The sequence below is a fragment of the Pelecanus crispus genome, chromosome 2 (assembly GCF_030463565.1).
Source record: "Pelecanus crispus isolate bPelCri1 chromosome 2, bPelCri1.pri, whole genome shotgun sequence".
NCBI classification, from domain to species: domain Eukaryota; kingdom Metazoa; phylum Chordata; class Aves; order Pelecaniformes; family Pelecanidae; genus Pelecanus; species Pelecanus crispus.
Window position 1 is genome coordinate 57,858,399 of NC_134644.1, and position 23,277 is coordinate 57,881,675.

Genomic DNA, 23,277 nt, shown 5'->3' on the forward strand with positions numbered 1-23,277 from the left:
AATGCATGCACTGCAAAATTTAGAAGTGTTTCAGTAGTACATTTTTCTGGCCAGGTGCAAAGGTTTGCACAGTTATTCACCTCAGCCTTGCCTTGAGCTTTTGTAGGCTATCGTGTTAAAAGTTACAACTCTTAATTAATTAAGACCAACAGTTTTATCTCTTATTTAACTAAAGTCCAGATCATCTAAAATTGTAGAAACATCAGCTGAAGTACAGTGTGACTTTGTATTTAAAAGAATGTCTTGTTGTACAGGAGCAATGCTGAAGTGATGTGTTGAGAGACTACTACTGTGTCATCCATAGTTATTGCATCTGGGCAGCAAGCTCAAGATTTTTAACAGTATTTGGAGAAATATGATTCTATAACAACAGTGTTGAGTATCATTGCTGCTGATTGACTGCAATATCTATTAGCCTTCTTCTCGTGATTTTTGTCTAAATCTGAAATGATTGAATGAATCAGCATGCCTAACTAATTCCACCTTTAAGAGGTACAGACTGAGAAATCTGATGATCTCTGATAAATATTTTATATAGTGTATGTAATTTGATACTGAGAAGATGAGAGTAGATTATTCAAGAATATATTGATGAGCTAGAAATTCTTTGACCTGTGATCTAATTAATCAGCTGTGGTCCTAAAGATTTCATCTTAAGACTGTTTGATGGTTAATGGTTTCAGTCCAGTTTATCATGTAGAAGTGTCCAAGAAAACACACATTGGTATTCCAAACAGACAAGTCAAGGCTAGAATAAAACGTTGTTAAGCCTTCAAAGTCATTTGTCCAGAATACACTCCTGTTTCCTCAGGAAATTTCATCAATGAAAGTTAAAAATAAAAATAACCCTTTGAGGATTCCAAATTTAACATATATGTGCAAGACCATAATACTTGTGGTGGAATAACTTTCTCAGGAATGGCAACGCAAGATAAAGCAGCGACAGCAGCAACTGCCTACTGAAGGCAGTTAAGAGCATGCTATCTCCTTAATCCAGCTTCTTGTCTTTGCAAAAAAAGTTGAAAGGAGTAACTAGAGAAAAAAATAAAAATAGAGCACCAAAAATTCTTCTGCTCACCCAGACACAGGCATTGACAATAGTGTGTAAGATCCCTTTTTTAACAGGGTAATACTACAACTCAAAAAATTAAACCAGCACGATTTCAGTGAGAACTGTTGTGGCAATAGAGAACATTATCTTGTTCATATCTACGTAAGATTATGTCTTGCTAGCAGCTCTTATTCAAAAGCTACAGGATCAAAGAGCAATTACTAAATCCTACCTCATTCTGGCTCCCAACCTCTAGATGGCATCTCTGTAGTAGGCCAGTACAGTGCAATACAACACCAAGTATCACAACTAGTTCCAAACAAGCCGATAATGTCGCCATAGCGTGGAAGCAGCCTAATCACTTTGGCACATATTGTGCTTGGCCTGATTAGGCTTGCTGAGAAAGGGCAATTTGTTTCCCACGCTAGTCTTGAATAGCTCAGCATGGCATGTGTTGCAAAATGTAGGGATGCCTACATTTTCTTCTGCTGCATGTCCAGTGTGTGCAATTCTGATATGGCTGTAAGCAAGTCCACTCTTTATGCCATGAGGGAGAAGTAGTAGTAAATAGTTATATTATGTTAATGCCCAAAAGAGACAATCCTTGTCCTAAATGGTTTGCAATCTAAAGACGCAATGTAATGGTACGGTTTGCAGATGCAGCGCATATTCTTCCTTCACCACAGCAATACAAAGCTTGCAAAGGTTGAGAAATTTTATTTCAGAGCAGGGATTTTTTGTCTCTGAGATGCTTGATACTTAGTTGAGACTGAAATCTTCAGAGATGCCAAAGTAATGATGCTCCTGTAGGCTACTATGAAAATCTCAGCCTGAATGAAAAGAAAGTGGAAGTGAATTAATATTTAACAAATTTTTTTCATTGTAATTAAATCTAGAAATTCATGCTGGTAGTTCAGTCGCTTTGTATTTACTTCCTGAGAAAATGAATAGCATTACTTTTTGTTCTCAAGAGTATTTACAGAAAAAAAGATACCAAAACTACACATACAAAACTTTATTTGCATGTATACACTCTACAAGGATCCACACAGCATTCAGGAAAGTTGTTTGTGGCTTGGCAGACAAGCAGTCTCAAATTCTAAAAACAGTAACTTGTGACTTCTTTTTGTGATCATCAAACGTTATTAGAAATTACAGCTGTTTTGTCATAACAATTCTGTTATGACAGTATTGGCTGTTTTGTCATAACACAATATTATGGCTGGTTTGTCATAACAAACAAAAATATTGCTGGAATATTTTATACAGGCCATTCATCAAAGAAATTTAAATAATGAACACTTCCATAACAATCTAGCTAGCTGATTTTCAGAAATCCTTGGGACATGTAAATCTAATTAAAATCAACAGGTGCTTTGCTCAACTCGGAGAACTGTGACCTCTAAGGGTCCTTATGCCTGACTTAATTCTTGATTTTAAAAGGAAGCTAAATCTGATAAGTAGATTGCTTAGAAAGACTAGTTCAGCAGACACTGAACATGATTTTTAATCTTTAATTTGGTAATTATGTATCTTCAGATTTTCGCAATGAGAAAATGTTGTGTTATTCAAGATATTTGATAAAAGAGACATTCTTTTTTCTGACTGTATACATGCCCCTGTGAACAGAACATGACAGTATTTGCTTGAGAAAAATTTTACCACATAATTCCTACAGTGATGACAAAGTCCTGTATAGTTTCATGTTACTATACAAACATTATTTTCTGAAAAATAAAGCACTGAGAAAGTCAGGGAGAATGTCAGATTCAGTGTTCCATTATGATGCTTACAAACAATATACCATCCAATATATTGTATGATAGATGAACAATACTTAACCTTGAAAATTATAATTCCTTACATGAAATGATGACTCAGAAGTACAGTTTCATAGCTGCCTGTTTCTAGTATCACTGTTTGATGCCTTGTTCTCATAATAGCATTTTGTGGTGCCATTTTTTTTGAGTTCTCATCAGTAAATATAATGCAGCAAAGGAAATTTGCAAGCTTTGCATAAATTAATACTGCTTTGACTTCAAAAGACACAGGCAGCCTTAGCCTCATCCTGTCTTCAGGTTCAAGAATCATATTGTCATTACTCCAAAGAACTAGATAGAGTAGCATTTCTTTCAGAATTATTCTGCAAATGGAGCTTGTATTCATGCTTCCAGTTTTTCAGTGTGTAGATTGGAAGTATATATAGTATAGTGTATATAAATAGCTCAGTTTATTGATATTGGTAGATAATAAATCCTATATGTATATAAAAAAATAAAAATATGTGTGTCTGTTTATAATTTATATAGGTAGTATATATATGTGTGTGATTCAGAAAGGAGCAGCTGCACAGAGGCTAAAGAATCCTGTGCAGATTCTCATTATTGTCCTTTCCTCAGTCATTTTCTCCTTAGATTATCTCCTTAAAGTAACTTATGCTGATACAGTGACCGTACAAGAAGGAACATACCTGTGAACACAAGCACCTTCTGAAGGCAAATTTGCAAAACTGGAAAACCATAAACAAAAACCAAACCATAAGCACTGTCCTCTGTACTATAGATGGTATGACTGCTGGGGTTAAATTAGCTTTTGGCCCTGTAAAACTAGAAGAAATTAGTTTAAACATACCAGCATTGTACAACAGAAGCCAGAGTGAGCTTTCATTTCAGGTTATATTTTGAGGACTAGAAAATGAAGATGAGTGAAGCATATTTAAATCGGCAAACATTCACTCAAATAGTGACTTTTTGGCTCACTACATAAGAGTAAGACTTTCATGCATTCTGTTCACAGCTTGAGATGTTAAATTAGCTTACGTGTGTATGGTGGTTTGCCTCATTTTACTGAACAATTTTTCTGTTGCTCCTTTTACTTTTCCCGTTTTTCTGTTTTGTTTTTATATTGTTCTTCTGTTGTTCAAAACTGAATAACTAACCTTCAATATTTAAGGGTGGTAACATTGATAAAATCAGAGAGATGTTCATTTTGATGATACTACTGAAAAAACTTAATATTTGCTTTTTATAGTTAAAGATGTTTTTCAGATGAAATGGCACTATTTGCTTTATGTCAGCCCTGGCTGACAGTAGAAACAACCTAGTGTAGTCAGTCTTTGATTTTACTTAGCCTTTTCACAGCAGAAACAAAGGCAGTTGAACCATCCATTTGGCTACAGTTTGTAATATTCCTTTGGTTGTGCTAGGAAAACAAGGTTGTGCTAGTGAAACAAGGCAGCATCCCTGCTTCCAATGAGGGGAAAGGGAGAAGAACTTAATAAAAAACAGTTGTATGCTTCATCATTTGAGAGTATCATAGTAACTTCACCTAATGTCAAAACACAATTGGTTTATTAGGAGCCACAAGGAAAGACGCACTGCTGGGAAATCAGCAATTAGTCCTTCATACAGTTATGCAAAATCTGATTTTATATCTGCAGCACAAATGGGGCTACAATTAGACGTTTATCCCCAGAAGTTCTGAGCAGTCACTCAGCTTCTTCCCGCAGTTTCAGCATGTGAGTTATAGCCAAGTAATCCACAAAGGCAATTAAACATGAAGATGTGTTGTCAGTCAAGAAAGTATAAGAATGGAATTTTTTTTAATGTTATTCTTTCTTAAGGATCAGTTGTTTAAGGGATCATTTTTAAGGGAGCAGATGTTTTTATTTCATTTCTAAGAAGAAACCTTTACTGAGCAAGGCAAGGGACCAAAATTTGTTTAATGGCACAATAGTGACTAGCACTTCAGTGTATCAGTGCTAGGACATCACCCTGCCATTGGGGGTAACACTCACAGGTATTTGTTGGTATGCTGAGGATTTGGGACTTTTTTCCCTCCATGGTCAGCTCCATTCCTTGGGATTTTACCTTCACTTTAATTGTGTGCTTATTCTTTCAGTGCAGATGAATTTACAGGTTGCAGGGCTATATAGGCAAAGACCACTGAGCCCACAGACGGTATGTAGGAACAGATCAACAAATGAACTTCAGATGCAAGCCAAGCCTTACAACTTTATTTCATATGAATAACACTTAATCATGGCAGTTGTCTTGGCAATGACAGACTCGGGGTGTAAGACTTGAGAGGCCTGACCTCAGATATCTTGAAATCCTAGGATTCTAAAATGACACTAACAGATTAATCAGTGGAGAAAATAGGATGCTCCTAGAGATCACCCTGAATTTCCTTTGCAGTTAGAAACAAAAAACCAACTCTTAAAATTTAATTAACATTGGGAAGCATAAAAAACTAAATTAACATCTGTAAAACCTGCTCTCTGAGCATCTCAAGATGCAATTGCTGTATCTATTAATAAATAAACAAAAATGAAAGAATCTTACTGATATTTGCAGTGAAAATCTGACTCCACCAAAGCTCCTGGCAAAACTCTATCACTTGAACAGGGCCAGAATTACAGTCTTGGTGTTTTAATTAGAGGTGGCCCAAAGCCTTGGCTCTGTAAAAAAGCTGAGATCTGAATTTACATTAAATATCCCAGTAGGATTTCCAGTGTCACATCTGCACTACATTTTGGGCCTATATCTGTAACCTGTACCTTAGGTAGATACAACCAGGTGTAATTTATTTTAATCAACAGCACTCTGCAGATTACTGTGCCTGACCCCCTTAGAGGTTATGGAGCATTGACAAGGGGGTCCCTTGAGTTAACCCTTGGACTTTCAGAACTGTCTGTTTGTTGTTTTGCATACAATACCTGTTTTTCAACTCCTCTGTGAATGCTTAGCGCCTGCTTTCAGTTGTATGAAGTATAAAAAGAATTGTGAAAGTCACGTGCATAGTGTAAAAAAAAAAAAAAAAAACCAAAACTTTTTCAATCATGTTGTTGTAGCATGAGGACTTTTAGGGATGTGTTTGTTTTCTCAAGAACATGTTTGACAGGTGGGATTGTTTATGAATTTGAGCCCAAACATTGGCAGAGTAAAAAGCCTTCTCTGGCTGTGTCTCAGAGAAGTTGTGGATGCCCCATCCCTGGAAGTGTTCAAGGTCAGGTTGGATGGGGCTTTAAGCAACGTGATCTAGCAAAAAATGTCCCTACCCATGGCAGAGGGGCTAGATGATATTTAAAAGTTCCCTTCCAACCCAAACCATTCTATAACTGCGTGATTCTTTAAGTATCTTGTGGGATAAGTCCCCATCACATGCTATTCCTGAACTGTTCTTGAATATAATCTGAAGTAACAGCAGCTGCTAGAAAGCAGCAATGCCTCCCCACTAGGGAAATCACTGGCAATTAAATAGTCTGTACTGTGGCATGCCAGTGTCTCAAGCCTGTGGCATGGTCTTGTTTTATTTCTTCAGAAAATTTAAATTGTCTTCATAAAGTGCCATCTTTTATGATACTTTAACAGGACAGATTAGCAAGGCCCAGGATGGACTTTCTCGCCTAAATTAGAGGAAGAGGGATCTGGCCCAGCATCAGGACAGTCACACAAGGTTTGAGTAGGGGATCCAGTTTCAGTACTCCTCCCTAGTGAATATTTCGCTTATTCATACAAAGCCGTGCAGTGTGAATCAGGGGGCTGTTAGGATATTTGGGAAAGGGTACTTGGAGAAGGGGGAACTTGAAAGGGGAAACTTGAATCTGGGTTTAGCCATATCAAAGATGCGTGCCATAAACAGTAGCCCTGTTGGGTAACTAGAGACAGGTGGACATCTTGTTTTTAACCAGACAAGATTTTACTTTATTTTGGTATAAAATGGGAAAAAAAAAAAATCTTGAAATCTCGGTAAGTTTCACAAAATGGGAAAAATGTTTCCCATTCAGATTTACCCTTGGCTCCTACAGTAATACCCCTGAGGGCATTTGTTCATTTGTCCTTCTGGAACACCTCTCCCAGCTGCATGTTTTCCCTGCTCCGTTTCTGGTTGTGTGCATGTACAGCGCGCCATGTACAGAATGGTGTGTGACACACGTTAATACATATAGATAGCCTTCTGCTTCTGACCTTATAAACTGTCCACTTCAGCACTGTCATTCTATAAAATGTCCAGCTGCAGTCCAAGAAATGCATTTTAAATGTGAATGCAAACATTTCTATTACTGATAACACCAGCGCAGCATTTTTTGCTTTGCTGGGATTAGGACCTTGATAGTTAAAGTTACATTGGAGTAATGACATTCCAAGGTCACGTCCTTTACTGACATGGCAAAGGAAGGAGAGGCCTTTGCTATGTTTCTGCTGATGAAATTAAGAAGGATTATTCCTTGTGTTTGGTGAGATACCTTAAAAGTGAAAGAATATATTTGTGACCCATAAATATTTTAGGTCGCCCAAAACGGGGAGAAATTTACATGTTGCACTGCATGAAAGTTGTACTTAATTCATGCTGAAAGTCAGAATTTAGAAGACATCCTGAAATCTGATAATGATGTAAATAAATGCCTCCCTCCTCAGTGAACAGCCATCTTCTCATATGAACAGCAAAGCAGCTGCAGTTCAGCTAGGGACACCTTAAAAAAAATACAAAAGTACTGTGATCTACAGAGAGAAACTTGCAGGCAATTCCAGCTTAGAAGGCTAACTCTCCAAATCACAACCTCTGTCTGAATATGCTCCATCGTGCTTCACTTTCATGCTCTGTAAAATGGGGGTAGTAATCTTTATTGATCTGTCTACCTTTTAGGAATGCATTAAGGAGAACTTAAATGATATCTTTTCAGTGTTTTGAACAGTTTTGATATATGCAGCTCTTACAATACAGCTTAGTAGGTGGGCTTGCCATTTTACCAGGTCCTCCCACAGGAGAGCTGTCCTGCTTTTCTTTATGGTTCTCTGGTCTTCCCATCCAAACTTCTTCTCACTGGGCAAGTTTGGTAAATTGTTGATGACTTCAGCACTTACCACTTGTTAGCTGAGCTGCCATAGCTAACCAAGTGCACTCTTTTCACTCAAAGAGTTGGTTTAAGTTGTCACGCTGTACTTCACAGTTGAGCCTACCTAGAGGCACACCATAGGGCTGTTACTGCTGAAGGAGCAGTCACTCATTAGGATGCTGTCACTTGACTGAGTCGTATCTTGGCCTAATAATGGAAGGAAGAGGGTGATCCTTTGATGAGAGCCTCATGCCCCTCCAGCTATGCCTGAGTTAGTTGGATGTCATTGCACGATGCTTTCTTGAGGATGGATTTTCTGCGGTTGTTGTGTATCACCTCTGGTGATTTAAATATGCAGAGGTCTTCGCAGATCCCTGCTGTTCTTCACAACACAGTTTATACATGTATCCTTTTTATATCTTCAGCAAGAGATTCAGAGTTGTTCCTCTAGTTTTGCACGCTCAGAAGGTAACTTAGTGGTCTGCCCGCAAAGCCACTGATGTTTTCACGAAACAGGTCTTTTAGAGATAATGTAACACTGTATTGTAGAGTTCCCATTGATATAATATAAATTAATTGTTAGAATCAATAGGAATTTTATATGCTTGTTTTGGAGACATATTTGCCTTCAAGTTTCATTAGAAATACTTTAGCCTGTTTTCATGAGGAAACTAGTCTTACGACTAGTGTTGTCTATCCTTCTCTCCCTCTTCCCATCCATCCATCTCTCCGTACCTACCTAATGGCTTTGAAATAGCTGACCGATTTCAACAACATTTATCAGAAATGAAAAGATCTGAAAAAGTGATTAAGCTCCTCAATGGAATGAGAATCAGCAGATAGACTGAGGAAAGCTGCCCTGTTACTATCCCCACTGAGGAAAAGGAGGGAAAACTCAGCCATAATCCACCTTATTTCTCAGCAACCAAGTAGGTCTACACTGATCAATATTTACGTGATAAGGGACACAGGGCAACTGGGATCATACTGGTGGGTGATCACAGGAATATGTAGTGTGGCAGATGTTGAGGATAAAGAGGAGGAAGGAACGCTTCTGGAGAGGGAAGACTGGAATCCTTGCAATGGGATAGATGTTTTCTGGGGGGCTATGATAGCAAAAGTCAGAGGAAACATGGTGAAGGAAATAGAGATGTGTTTTGCTTTTTTTTTTTTTTTTTTACTTTTCCTGTTGCAATAAACCTATGACTCTAGTTTCATTTGTTGTTGTTTGGGAAGAAAAAAAAAAGTTTGGTTTTATTCACAAGTTTAATCAGAAGTTTGTTTCAGATACGTTAATACTTGTAAAAAGAGTCTTCCAACAGCATAACAACTTTCAACCCAGTGGCTTATTGACTGACAAGTTTTTTTACAGTGTCTGTTTGACATCTCATCGTAATATTAGTTTTACAAGCACATTCACACTTTAGGAAATCACCGTATTCTCAAATCTGAGATGTCACAAGTGTCTCCTTGTGCAGGTACTTGCCCCAGAAATGTTAGCTAAAATGTTTTATCTAACAGCAGCCCTCCTGTTGTGTTGTACTACTTAGTTGTCATCGAAAAGCAGCTGCATTTTTATGAACGTGTCTTAATAAGCCATGTCCTGAAAGGCACCAGTATCTCTTTGTTCCTCCCCAAGATCACATGGGAGCAATAGGTGGTCATCTAGAGTACTAGGTTTCAGTAAATCAAGGAAAATTACATAAGCACCTCAGTTCACAGTTAATAACATTGTACGGATGAGTTGTAGAAAGCAAGACAAACAGACTGATATTTGCGCCTATTTCACACTGTGTTCAGATGAGAGGTGGGAACAAAGCATGGCCCAGCATTTTTTTTCCTACACTCTCAGCCGCAGCAGATTTGTTGAGGATGACAGTGGTAAAACGTACAGGTGATATGTGATGCGACAAATGAGTTTGAAAGTCCTCATCACGTCAGTAAAGGAACAGTTGTTTCCTACCCTCAGTCTGTCACGTGTCTCTCTGTGCTTATTTCACCTAAGTTTGATTTAACGCGCATAAAACAAGTAATTATGTGTGGCAAGTATATGCGGCATGTGTGCATTTTCCCTTTCTATGTCATTTTCTCCAGATTATTGGAACAATCCCACTGATGCCTAATCCAGTCCCCTCCAGCCAGGCGGCAGGTGGAGCTCAGGGACTTCAGGTGCAGCCGATAACTCCACAGTTATTGACCAACGCCCAGGGTCAGATCATCGCTACCGTCATCGGCAACCAGATACTCCCAGTGATCAATACCCAGGGAATAACACTATCGCCGCTCAAACCAGGCCAGCAGGTAAAGTGTCTGTAGCCTGAATGATTATCAAAACAGATGCGCAGAAATCTTCTACTCCTCACAGACTCTCTCATGGCCTTTCTAAAAACTCCCACTTCTTTATAATTTTTAATAACAAAAGATTAATTCTATCATACATAGTATATTAGTGCATACTATATATGTAGTTATAGTGTAATATTATATAATTTGTTTATACATTCAGGGGTTATCCAGGTTTGTTGTTTTTTTTTTTTTCTTTTAAAGGTCAATATAGGGCCAACTGAGAAATTCTCTGCAGCGAAAGCGCAGTTGGAGTATGAGACAGGAGAGGCCTTTCTGGCCTACAAAGTTCAGTTCCTCAGTTAGTGGCCACCCAGTAGGCTGCGGTTTGAAACATTTTGGAATGTGTAGAGAAAAGAAAAATATAAAAACTTACTAGTCGTCTTCACTGGAAAATCAGATATGATTGTGCATATTTGCATAGACAGAAAGTATTTTAGGGAAATCAGTATTCAGGGTAAGGCACCAGGTAGTTCACAGACTTCAGGATGCATGCAGCAACTTCACCAAGGTCTGAAAAGATTTCTGTAGTCCTTTTTACTGTACTCTAAAGTCAAATTCATTAGTTTTGTCTGCATCTGTAGAGCAAAGAATTGTAGTGCCACCATTTTCTCCAAAAGAGAGGAAATTGAGGATGGAAAAGCCATCAAATGTGATTACTGAAAAGGTACTTATAAAAGTGTCACTCACTTAAGTGTTCAGCTTAGCACTACCAGCAATAGGAATGCTTGGTTTGCTAGTCCTGCCTATACCTCCAGTTGCACATAGCAGCCTTTTGTATGTTTCTGAGAATCCCAGCCCCCGCTGAACTCCAAATTGATGTTTGGGGTTTGATTTTTCTTCCAAATTTAGAAGTAGAGCGCCAATGGATCTCTAAGGTGACTTTTTTGTTAGTTTTGAAAATGTTTCACATCCAAGTGGTTACATACTCTTTTTTTCCATCCTGTCCTCTGTGGTACCTAGCAGAGGCATTTTCCCAAGCACTTGTAATTTATCTAACTGTTTTCTTTAATGGGAGCAGACTTACACTACTGGCAAGTGCTTTTGCAATTGTTGCATGTACATGGTTTCAACCAAAGCGGGATGGGTGGGAGGGCAGGCTCTGTGTTCTCCAGCATGGGAAAGCCAGACAGTAGAATAAGAAACACAGCAGTTCATGTTTGGTTTCCTGGGGGTGTGTGGGGTGGGATGTTTCTTTTTGAGTCAGTCCCCTGAAGAGATTAGGTATTTCCCTCCTTTATGGGGGAAGCTCTCAAAAAGCGTAGCAATCCTGACATCCCATTTGAAACTCAAGAAATTTAGAAGTAAAGAGGAGGATAGGGGTCCTGTATTATTCCCTGAGACCTTCTCACCTGCAGAGCAATGCACATTCTGAGTTCTGCAGCAAAGCAACCTCTTCCAGGCAACATCCGCCAGTAGAATCAGTAGGCAGAGAGGGGACAGAGGTGTGACCTTTCTGTGCACAGCTAGTGGCACTGGGCTCACATAAAGGGACAAACTGCTGCTGAAGCCTGCAGCTTGCTGAATGAGCAGGGGTTCCAGGTAGAAAGTCACTGTTTAGCCATATTGGGCTCTATTGTACTGGCTCCCCCAACCTGTGTGTTCATGTGCAACGATCAGCTGGCAGAGATCACCAGTCAGCAGAGCTCTGGTTATGTCCAAGAACCAAAGATGATCCCTGTATTGTGCTGGTCTGCCCAGCAGTGCTATGTGGGTAGAAAACATTATTTTGCTAAGATCAGTTTCACAGGGTCCAGCCTGTGCCTCTCACACAGAGTCCCAGGGACTGCAGGAAGGCCACCAAATAACACACAGCCCCCTTACCTACATCTGTTGGAGCCTGATCAAGACAGTATTTTTGATTGGGGGGTGGGGGTGGGGGGGGGAGTAGTGCAAATACTATATGAAAAAATAGTACACATTATCATTTTTATTGGAACCACAGAAAATTATTTCTATGTATTTGTGCTCCCTCTACTGGCTCTTCTGCTTTTACTGAAGGAAGTCAGAGGAAATTTTGCCATTGATTTCAGTGGGAGCAGAAAAGAGGTAGGAGAGCCAGATTCCTCATAGGAATAATGCTGATGGACAGTCAAAAGCAGTTGAGCTAGTCCTATACGAACTGCCATATCATTTGAAAAGTAACTAGAATTACACACAAAGTATAAGGAGATCCTGAATTTATCTTATTGCCTGGGTAAAGGCTTAGCCAAACTGTAGCGTTTGGCTAATGATAGCATATTTAGTCATAAGTTTAAACCCTTGTTTTCAGAAGAGCTGAGTGCTCAAACCCAGAGGGCTCAGCAGGAATTCAAAATATTTTTGAAAATGGTGTCACACGGCATTTGGCGTCTTGTAACTTGATGAAAGAAGCTTCAGACGGGGGAAAGAAGAGTACAAGATAAGTTTGGGGAAAGTTTTGAGAATGTCATGAAGAAATAAATGAGGAAATAAATAACGTAGTAAAATGTTCCAGTTGCAGATGATCCTAGTTTAACTTTCAACTTGTCATTTCCTTGGAAACTAAGTACTGCAGGAGAAAGAGAGGTGATTGCAAGCAATGATAGTAAGCTGCTGCTTGTTAGCTGAGTCACAATAATTGAACTCGTGTAGCCTGTTTCAGTTGCTAAGTAATGCATGCTAGTGCTTACTTTTTGCCTGAAGACTGAAGACTTAAATGCCTCAGATACTGCTTTTAGTCAGCTTTACTTAGGTAGACTACAGGCGTTATTTATTCATACAACTTTTTCAAACCTGACAGACTAAAACCTCAATGTCTCTTCATGGAAATGAGTTCATAGATTACTTACATGTAGCATAAAGCAGTGCTTCTTTTCCTGTGTTGTAAATAGGTTGCTCTTCAATGTGCACAAGCAATTCCATTGTAATCCTATTCCTCTTGTTTTTAAGAATAAATAGATGTTTCTGATTTGTGTTCTTTAAACTACCCACAGTAGGGATTGTTCCTCTTTAAATTACACTGAGTAGTTGAAGCTTCAGTGTTTTCACTGTTTTCCAAGATTTTGCTAATCTAAGCAGCAGCATCTATGCACACACCCAGAATTCTCCTAGAAATTGTAATGGCTTTCTAAAGCAGGCAGCTGTTTCCACTCCTGTTGTAGTCTGTGTCCTTCTTATCTCTGTTCATAAACAAGTTTTTCTTTGCCTTTAATGATTTTTACTGCCCATCTCCTAACCATTTCAATTTCCACACTAATCTCTTTGAGATTTTGTGATCAGAACTGAATGCCATGATCACAGTGAGGATACATCACTGGTTTACATAATAACATTATAATATTTTCAGCATTATTTTCTGTCTTTATCACAATACAGCCTAACATCCTGCTTTTTTCTAACTGTCTCTGCTCATTGAGCAGGTTTTTCAATAAGCAGATGTATCCACCATGATACATCTTTGCTTCCCTGATTGTTACCATGTGAGTCACTAAAATGGTTCCATTTAATGTGAATTACTTTGCACCTATCTACTCTGTATTTCATCTGTCATAATGCTCCCCCGGCATTTTGTAAACAGGATCCGTAAGTTGTTCATGGTATTCTGTACTAACTTAAGAAATTCATGTGTTCCTCCTGCTGATTCAACCATTGTTCACCATCTTTTCTTGCTGCTTGCTAAAACCATTAAAAAAATTTGCTGTAAGTCCTTTAATCTCTACTTGTAGTCTCCTTTCTTGAAAAAAGGACAATTTATTCCCTAATTTTATGTTTCTTGCTTTTTTAAGCTGTTTATATCTCATCATAGAAGACTACCTTGTAACCTTAACTTCTGCACTTCCTCCATGCCTTCCAGGAGGGATTTTGTCAAAATCCAGGTTGCATGGCTAAATGCACCTTTTTTTTCAAGAACAGATGAGCTGCTTGTAACAACTTGTTAGCACTGTCATTTGCTATCAGATTTGAAAACCTTGTTTTAAGGTGTTCTTTCATATCTTTAACAACACTTGTTAACACAACAACACAGCTGACAAAGGAACTTGAACCATGAATTGGAGTCCTATGAAATTTAGGAAAGGATTCACCTTGCTTAACTTAATCACCGAGCAGTTAGGTATCTGGTGGAAGCTAGTTAACTAGATTTCCTGTAGAGACAGAGAGACATAGACAAGGAGACATATGCATGTCCAAGGGGCAACTCAAGCTGTCAAATAGAATAATTTTTAGATAGGTTGAATCTCTAATGGGTATCTCAAGTTATCTGTTGTCTCCATTAACGTGAGAGGGAGCTAGGGTAGCTATTTTAGGATAGACAATTAATTCTTAAATGAGTGAAATTAGGTAAGAAGAATCCAGCTGCCAGTGATCACTGGGGTTCAAAACACATTCTTGTTTATTAATTCCTTAAACAGCTTTCCTAATGATTGGTGTTTTCATAACTATTTGCTTGCCCACAGCACACCGAAGCAACTTCTACACATTATATTGTTCTCCAGTGCCACTCGTCATCAGGTTCCCTTCTTGCTGTTGTCTGGCTCTTTCCTTCTACATACTAGATTCATTAAATCAGGCCTGTAGTCCCAGTTATCCTCAGTCTTGTTTTATCTACACTGCCTGCCAGGTCTTTTCATATTTCATCGTGTCTTATAGCGCTACCAGCTTTGGGCTTCTGCCAACTCTAACACAATAAAACGAGCTACTAGGCAGCATTTTCTTAACGTAGTCAGTTGCCCATCTTCGTTGACATTGGCTATCGTGCTGCAGATAAACTGTTGAAAAGACATAGACAGCTCTCAGATGGGTCTGCGGTCATTCTTGTACATCTGCTTTCCAAATTTCGTGCCAGACATTTTCTCTCTGCAGTCTCAACCTACCACATACACTCTACCATCTCATTGTCACAACTCCATGCAATCCCTTGTTTTCCTCTCCTGTTAAAATCTAACCAGCTCTAAACCACTTTCTCCCTCTGATGCTCTTATTGCTTTGATACTGTCTTGTTTTATGAGAAATGGACTCTTCTTTCTCTGTGTTTGAATATAGCCACTAAACTGTGTTGTCTCAATCCAACTTTGTTTTTCTTTTGCTTTTTATATGACTTTCAGTGATGAGGGTGACAATTTTTTGCACTTCCTCCTCTTTTTATTTACCATCAGTATTGCATAATTCCATTTCATCCATGGATAAAATTACTAGAGTTTTGAAAGTAAAGATTACCAGACTATCTACTAGTACAAGTGGCTACGTCAGATTTTCCTTGCCACAGCATGAACACTTGACTTGTAACTTGCGTCTCTTCCTGACCAGTTTTCTTTGTGGCACTTGTAGGAATAGGATATCTCAAAAAAAGTCAATATAACTGTACCACACCACTGGGAATAGGAAGATACCACTACACTACCTGTGTCATTCTAAGGAACTGAGGCATAGAAAGAGTAAAGCACTGTTCACTGTTACTGTTACCTTTCAATTATGCACTTACCTATACATTTAAGTCTGTTACTGTAATATTGACATTATATCATTTCTGATGGGGGTCAGAAAGATGACTGATGCACCTGATTTGTATATGGAATTATATCTTCTACAGAAGCCTGGCTGTGTCCTCAACCTCATTTAGTGAGCCCAGAGACCTTCAATTACAGCGTATACTTTGAATGTAGTTCTGATCCCACAGAAAGGCTTTGAAAGAAATTCAGCAGATGCTGTGAAAGTCCTCCCCCAGTTATGTCCACGGCAGACCAGCACTTCTTTGCTGTAGTCTTCCTTTTGGGTTGAGTATGTGCACAGCCTGTGTGAACCCAAAGACCTTTTTTATGCTAGTTTCCAAATGTACCTATTCTGTTAGTCTAAGCAGTGTGTATAGAGGCCCTTTATACTGTATATATTATACTGTATTATACTATACTGAGAGGGAAGATACTTATTAAGCATCAAATAGCTTCCATATTCAGATTGATATATTCCCTTACTTGAATTTAGTTCAGTAAGCTAAATTACGGTGATGGGGTACAGTATTTGGGCCACAGTGGAAACATTCCAGCAGAGTTGACTGTGAAAGTGATTTGGCATGAAGCATGTGGATATGCGTAATAACTTACTCTCTCCATTTCCTAGATTTAAGAAAACATTTTTGAAGCCCATGCCTGGTCATGCAGTATGAGTAGGTTTGAAGAGAGACTTCCGCTGCCATGGTGCTCTCAAATCAGGCAGTGGCCACAGCACACCACCACTCTTTCTCAAGAACAAATATATGGTACATTTTAGGAAATGTAGATGGAGCAGAGAACTCTGTTTACAGGAAAAATGGAAGCATGAAACACTTAAACTACTAGTTCTGCAAGGCATTATCGTGGCATTTCAGAGTGTTTGGAAATGTCTTTTTATATCAAGGCATTTATTTTTCAGCATCTTCCATGGACTTTAGTCTTTACTAGAGCTAATGTCCATATTTCCCAGGAAGAACTAGCTGACATCAGAAAAAATTGAAAAGCTTTATTTGTATCATAAAGGGGATTGTTTAAAATTTATTTCTTGCTCTTTGTGCTACTCCTCTTGGTTTCATCTCTTCTGCCCTTTTTGTTATACTTGTCTTTTTCACCTCTGTCTTCTCTAATTTGTTGTGTTTCCTCGTCTCTCAGATTTTCTTTTCACTGAATTGTAGAAAAACAGGACTGGAAAGGACCTGAAGAGGTCATGGAGTCTATCCCCTCCCCCTAGGCAGGATCAACTGTCCCTATATCATTCTTGACAGATGTTTGTCTAACCTGTTCTTAAAAACCTTCAGTGATGGAGGTTCCCTGACATTCCTAGGCAACCTAGGCCACTCTCCTTAGCATTAGAAAGGTCTTCCTGATGCCTGACCTTAGCCTCCCTTACTGCAATTTAAACGCATTACTTTCTTCTCCCTTCCATTAGGGCCATGTTTTGCCCTTGCTGTTTGTCCAGACTCTCTGTAAAACCAGTAGCAGTTCTGTTATGATACAGGGCAATATTATCTCAAAAGTTTGTTCTTTATTTCCACTTAGTTTCTTTCTCTCTCCTTAGCTGATGCAAAATACCTTGTTCCTCTATCATTAGCATGTAACTTTCTGGATGCAGGGAACAACGTTCCTGATCTGATAAGAAGACCTTAATACAGGACTCCAGTCAACCATCCCAGGTGTAGAATATCCTACATACATAATTTAAGAACAAAATTTAGTCTTACAGACCTAATTCATTCTTTGCCTCTGCAATTATCAATCAATACTACCTTCACTGTTGACAGCAGCATGTAAAACTGATATAAAAGAAATAAGAATCAGGTCCTCTGCATTTTCCAGTTTATTCTTATATTGTGCTTCACCTTATGCTTCTCATATTCGTCTTACTCCTTTAGCTGTAGTGTGCATACATATATTCTTGCCAGATACTGATCAGTGTTGCATACAGTCATCATTCTTGGCGTGTCTACTATATCCACCTACACCGAATGGCACTTACAGCAACTGCTTCTGTAATTTCTGTGCCTCCTTCTGTCTTTGGATGGAAAATGCACAACAGTCATAAATATAATTCATATCATATGTACGTGTCCAAAATTGGGAAAAGTCAGCTATTGCAAGTTCGAATTGATTCTGTCATCTAGAATCTAATTCATAATCTAATCGTCGCCTCTCCTTAAGGCTATTTCTGGAGTGGAAATTATAGTGGATGAAAAGAGAGAGAGTATTTTAATGCAATTTCGTGACATAGATAACTATCATTGTTCTTTAAGCAGGACATTTACAGCTTAACCGTCATGTCTGTAAAACAGGGGGTGTGCTGGAAATTATGTAGGGAGTTAAAGATGGAATCCTCCCTCAGCCCCTCGTCAGGCCTTAAGGTGACTCTTCAGCTTCTCCAACCCCATTGCTCCCTTTTCCTTCACAAGCAGTGAGTTAGAAACCAAAAATCTTTAAATATCCCTTATATATTGCTATTACACCTAAGGTCACTGTGCATCCAGACTTCACTAGCCATATCCCTTCTTGCCCAGCTAGATTTTGAGGATTTCTTACATTTGTCCAGAGGTTTCTGGATATCCTGGTTATTTCAAAAATACATTTCCAAATGCATTGTGCAATACGTGTGACAAGAATCAAACATTTCCTGGCCTTAACTAGCACACTGTGCATGTGCTGTGTAGTGGCTGTCCACCTGCACATGCTTTGCATGCTTTGCATGTGCAGCTGGAGAATGCAGAATGCCCTCTTGTTCTGGTGCTTCCTGGAAGCTTCAAATTTATTGTGTACATGCTCAGCTGTTGAACTATTCAGCGACTGTATGTGTAGCATGGCTGTAAAAAGTTGGATTTGCCATCTGTGTCTTACATGATCTTGTATTTCTCCCTGAGAAATACTGATGGGAAATAGCATAGAATCATAAAAAATTAAGGCTGGAAGGTCAAGGTTCAAGAGATTATCCAGTCCACTCTGTTGTTCTCAGGCGGAGTAGCTATTGCAGTATTTGTCTAACTTGCTCCTAAGCACTCTCATAGGAACTCCACAAGTTCCCCCAGCAATTTATGCCAGTGCTTCACTGCCATGTTAGACAGCTTTTCCCAGCATCTGATTTGAATCTTCCAGGTTACTGTGCCTCATTCTCTCCACTATAAAATGTAAGACAGACTCACTCTCTCCCCTTTTTATTATCTCTGCCTGTATTTGAGGCAGGTATCATACCCCACTCAGTCTTCCCTTCTTTAGATTAAACGCAACCAGTTCATTCCAGGTGTCTTCGTAAGTCTCAGGTAACTCCCAGGCCTTCAGCCACTCTAATTAGTCTCCTCCAGTTGGTTCAGTTTTTTTCTGAAGTGTGGCATCTAGCTGTGGACATGGTACCCACCCTGCAGAGGTCTTCCCAGTGCTTAGTAGAACACAAGATTCTTCACATGCACTGCAGACATCACTCCCGCTCACGCAGCTCAGTATGGGAGTTGCCTTTTCTTCAGTTTTGCAACACCCCAGCATTGCTGGTAGCATGTTCAAGCTTGACAGGATCATTTTGAATCCTAATCCTACATTCCAACCTATCAAAAGCCCCTCCTGTCATGCTATCAGCATGTAAATTTAAGTATATTAAAGAGAATATTCAAGAGCAGACTCCATCATCCAGGACATAAGGAAAATATTTAGTAGTGCAGAACGAGGACAGACTTCTGTGAAGCACCATCCATGCACAATTCCATTTCCACAGATAGATATCTATCCTCTCAGTTTTGTTTTCTAACTACTTTTGCATTCATTCTGCAGCAATTTCATCTAGCATTTCCCTAGGTTATAAAGAATGTCACACGAGGGAGTGTCGAAAGACTTGTAAAGTCAAACCACCTACTGCTTTTTCCCTGTCCGCAAGGCCAATTACCCTGTCTTAGAGGGAGATCAGATTGGTTTGACACAGTTTGTTCCTAACAATCCATGTTTTCTGTCGCTACCTTGTTTTCTTGCGGGTGCTTACAAATTGTTTGATTATTTTCTTCAGTACTTTTCCATGGGTTGAAGTTTCGTTGACTGGACTATAATTTTGTAGATCTTTCTTTTTAAAGATAGCTACTACATTTGCTCCTCCATCCTCACAGATAAGCACTAACATCTTTAAGACTGTTCCAGATAGTGCAAAAGCATCTAGGTCATATAAATACAATATTTTTCTTCCCTTGCCTAGGCTGAAATCTTTAGCTTTGCCAGAGATTCCCATGGATGTCAGACCCAGAGACCAAACACCTGCCTATTTCTAAAAGCTGCAGTCTGGAGTGATGTGGGCGTAGTGGATAGGCAGTCCATTTCTGCAGCATTCAGAGGAGGCCAGCACTCCTAGTGGACTGCTTCCCTAGGAGAAGATATTATAAAAGTAGACGTTCTGGGTTGGGAGCTCTCTATGGATAAAATACAGCCCTTAGTGAAATTTTTTTAAAGATGCCCAGTGCTTGCATGAGTCTGAAATCTGGAAGCCTTTCAGTCAGCTTCTCAACTATTATCCCTTTGATACAGTGTCAGTTTTCTTTTTTAAAATGTGCTTGATCCAAAAAGACTCCTCAAGATAATAAAATGGTTTTTGTTTATAGATCCCTAGGGAAGTCAGAATAGGCTAAAACTGGTCAGATAAATAATTTTCATTATTATTAAAGGGTAACTCAAAGTTTCTTGCTTCATTTTGTGTAACATCATTCCATGTGGGAGGTAGAAAAAAGAGTTGTCATTTTTTCCATTCTTAAACAGACCCGTAAGATGAATAATGTCATTAAAATTGTTCATATGTATTCCACAGAAAAGTGTTATCTTGAATGTGATCAGATACCTTTATCTACTATGCCATACAATTTGTTGTCTACTTAGCATCAGTCATTTCTATGTGTTCTGGGAGCATATTATATATAATTTGAGTATTACTAATGAATTCAGCTCCTTTTCTGAAGTCATTTGTTCAGTTAAATATCAAAAGAGAAAAACTCATACTCCTTAGAATTCAAGAAGTAGATTTAAATTACTGACTTCAAGCAAGACCAAATAGGCCTTTATCTTTCCCCCTTTCTGAGAATGCAGATAACAGCTATCACTTAGAAGTGAAGCCTTTTAGTACATTTTTGCAATCTTTTTTGATCAATATCAAGAATCAACATAAAATAAAGGTATAATAAGTAGTAGTCACCTGAGTGTATCAGGACTATATTACTGTATCATTAGGCTCTGAAAAGGCTGTACTGGACTACTAGAAGCCAATTCAGAACTGTAAGGTCCATTGTGTACCTTTATTCTGTAGAGAGACTGCCCTTCAAATTTGCTGGGAGATTTATGTAAAAATCAGTATCAGAGAATGTTCCTAGTTTTCGGTCCCATATGAAAGCTGATTATAGGCAGAAGGGATTAATGGTTCTTTCCTTTCCCATAGTGACCAACCGAAGACTACGCTGTTGTAAAAATTGTAAAAAAAAAAAATAAATTTGTAAAGCCAGGTTCATGTGTCACAGTGATCATTTGCATCTACTGTACTCACTAGACTTTTTAGTTATGTCTTACTCAACACAGTCCTGATATGAATGGGGCTCAAATGTTTCACTGTGTGTTTTAGGCAAAGACAATTTATCAATTGAGAAATAAGGTTTAAACGTTTTGGTTTGTTTGCTAGATCTAATGTCATAAAACAAATTATTCCTTTCTGTAGGAAAGGCATTTTCCCCCAATTTATCTGCTCTTCCCACTCACACTCTTCTTGGCCCTGGTCCTGCAGTATGAAAGGACCTCTCTGAAACAATGCTGATTTGTATGAGAATCCATGTAGGGAATAAAAGTCTGACTTCATGAGTCAGAAAACAGGTAAGGACATGTATTTATTAAGTCAGAATGCTGCTGGGAATGTCATAGGTCTCTTACCACCCATTTCAAGGAAGTATTTCGCTTCTAATTAGATTAAGTATCTGAATAAACTGCAAAAAAATGGAAAGTCAGAATTCAAAGGAGCTCAGACTGCTCTTGCTGTAACACTCTGTCACCTGAACTAAGTCCATGGTATTTAATGCTCCTATGGGATTTGTTCCCCAGAAGTAGGTGGGTGAGGTGGTGCATTGAAAGTTTCCTATTACTGCTTCATTTTCTAAATATCTATTTTTACATTTTAACATATAGCTCCATCAGCCCTCCCAGACGCAAGTGGGACAAGCAGCCTCACAACCCAATCTCCTGCATTTGGCTCACAGTCAAGCGTCTATGTCTCAAAGCCCAGTGCGTCAGGCTTCCTCTTCTTCCTCCTCATCCTCCTCCTCTTCAGCTTTGAGTGTTGGCCAGTTAGTCAGCAGTAAGTATTGCTCCCTGGCTCTCCTTAAGTCTCCCCTCTGTTTGTCCTTCTCACTGCTGCGTTTCCTGATCTGCTTTCCCTGCTTTTTTTTTTCCATACAGTAGATTGTATATTGCTAAGTAGAGTGACTCTTACCAGTAAGAACTGCTAAGTGCTGTCGTGGATGGGGCTTAAGGTAAACATGCCTTGAGAAATTGTAATCAATGCTAAAAATGGTCATAAAAACGGTAGCAGCCATTAATTAACTTGTGAGGGCAATTCTTTTAACTGAAAGGTTGTTTATATTCTTTAGAAATGGGAAGTTTTTCAATCGGTCAATATAATGAATTATATTGCTCAGAATTTGGTGGGCGGACAGATCCTCCTACTTTTGGTTAGGCTGCTTGTTTGTTACTGTTTGTTCGCTTCGTTAGTGTAGCAAACCATTTTACAAACCCTAGCACTACATAAATCTAGAGTGATAGACCTTTCTTGCTAGGAAAAGCTTGCACAATTTAAACAAGAAAGAACTGTAACATGTGGGAGAGGAGAGAGAAACACACCGCAGTGAAATAACTGAGTTTCAGTGGTAGGATTGTAACAGCTGACCTCCTGAACAGCCCTTTCTTCGAGATCACATAGTACAGAGTCTTTGCTATTACCTAATCAGGATTAACTTTGGTCTTTACATAGCAAAAAAAAACACATTAAAAGTATACAAAAGAAGCATTAACAGTTTTTGCACATCTGCAAAAATCTGAGTGTATTGGATGACCTTGTTCAAAGATACTCCGTGTACATATTTCAAGTAAACAAACACTATAGCTCACACCGTATTGGTAATGTAAAATATATGACTGATATAAGCTTATGAAGGGCTTGTAGAAACTGTCATGCAAAGGAAGATGTGAAAAAATCCTGGTTAGATTATTTCAGAGATTGTTTACATGGGGAAATTACTAGCAGAGCTATAGCAGTAAAATTATGCTGGTATAACTCCCAGTGTGAATACTTGTATTCTGGAATAAAAATATCCACATTGGTAGCTGTTAGTACATAAAATATATAGATATAATTATAGTGATATAAATATACTGCTACTGCTCTGTCAGTAAATTTTCTCATGTAGACAAGCTTGTAGGAAGAAGACAAGAGACTTCGCATTAAAAATACATAAAGTTACCCCTTGTCTGTGTGGGAGAAGTGACTAAAATAGCTAGTGCAGAATAAGTTACTTTTCAATAGCTAGTCCAGAATAGCATCCCTTGTGGACATTCTTCCTAAAAAAATATTC

At 38.7% G+C, this 23,277-nt stretch overlaps 1 protein-coding gene across 1 annotated transcript in view; it reads left to right on the top strand.

Moving 5' to 3' along the window:
- The window catches only part of POU6F2 (POU class 6 homeobox 2), a 316,462-nt gene that overhangs the window by 281,323 nt on the left and 11,862 nt on the right, over positions 1-23,277 (top strand). Inside the window, exons 7-8 of the mRNA XM_075706085.1 lie at positions 9,984-10,190; positions 21,836-22,004. Of these exons, the coding sequence (XP_075562200.1) occupies positions 9,984-10,190; positions 21,836-22,004 (376 nt within the window). The remainder of the gene's footprint in view (positions 1-9,983; positions 10,191-21,835; positions 22,005-23,277) is intronic.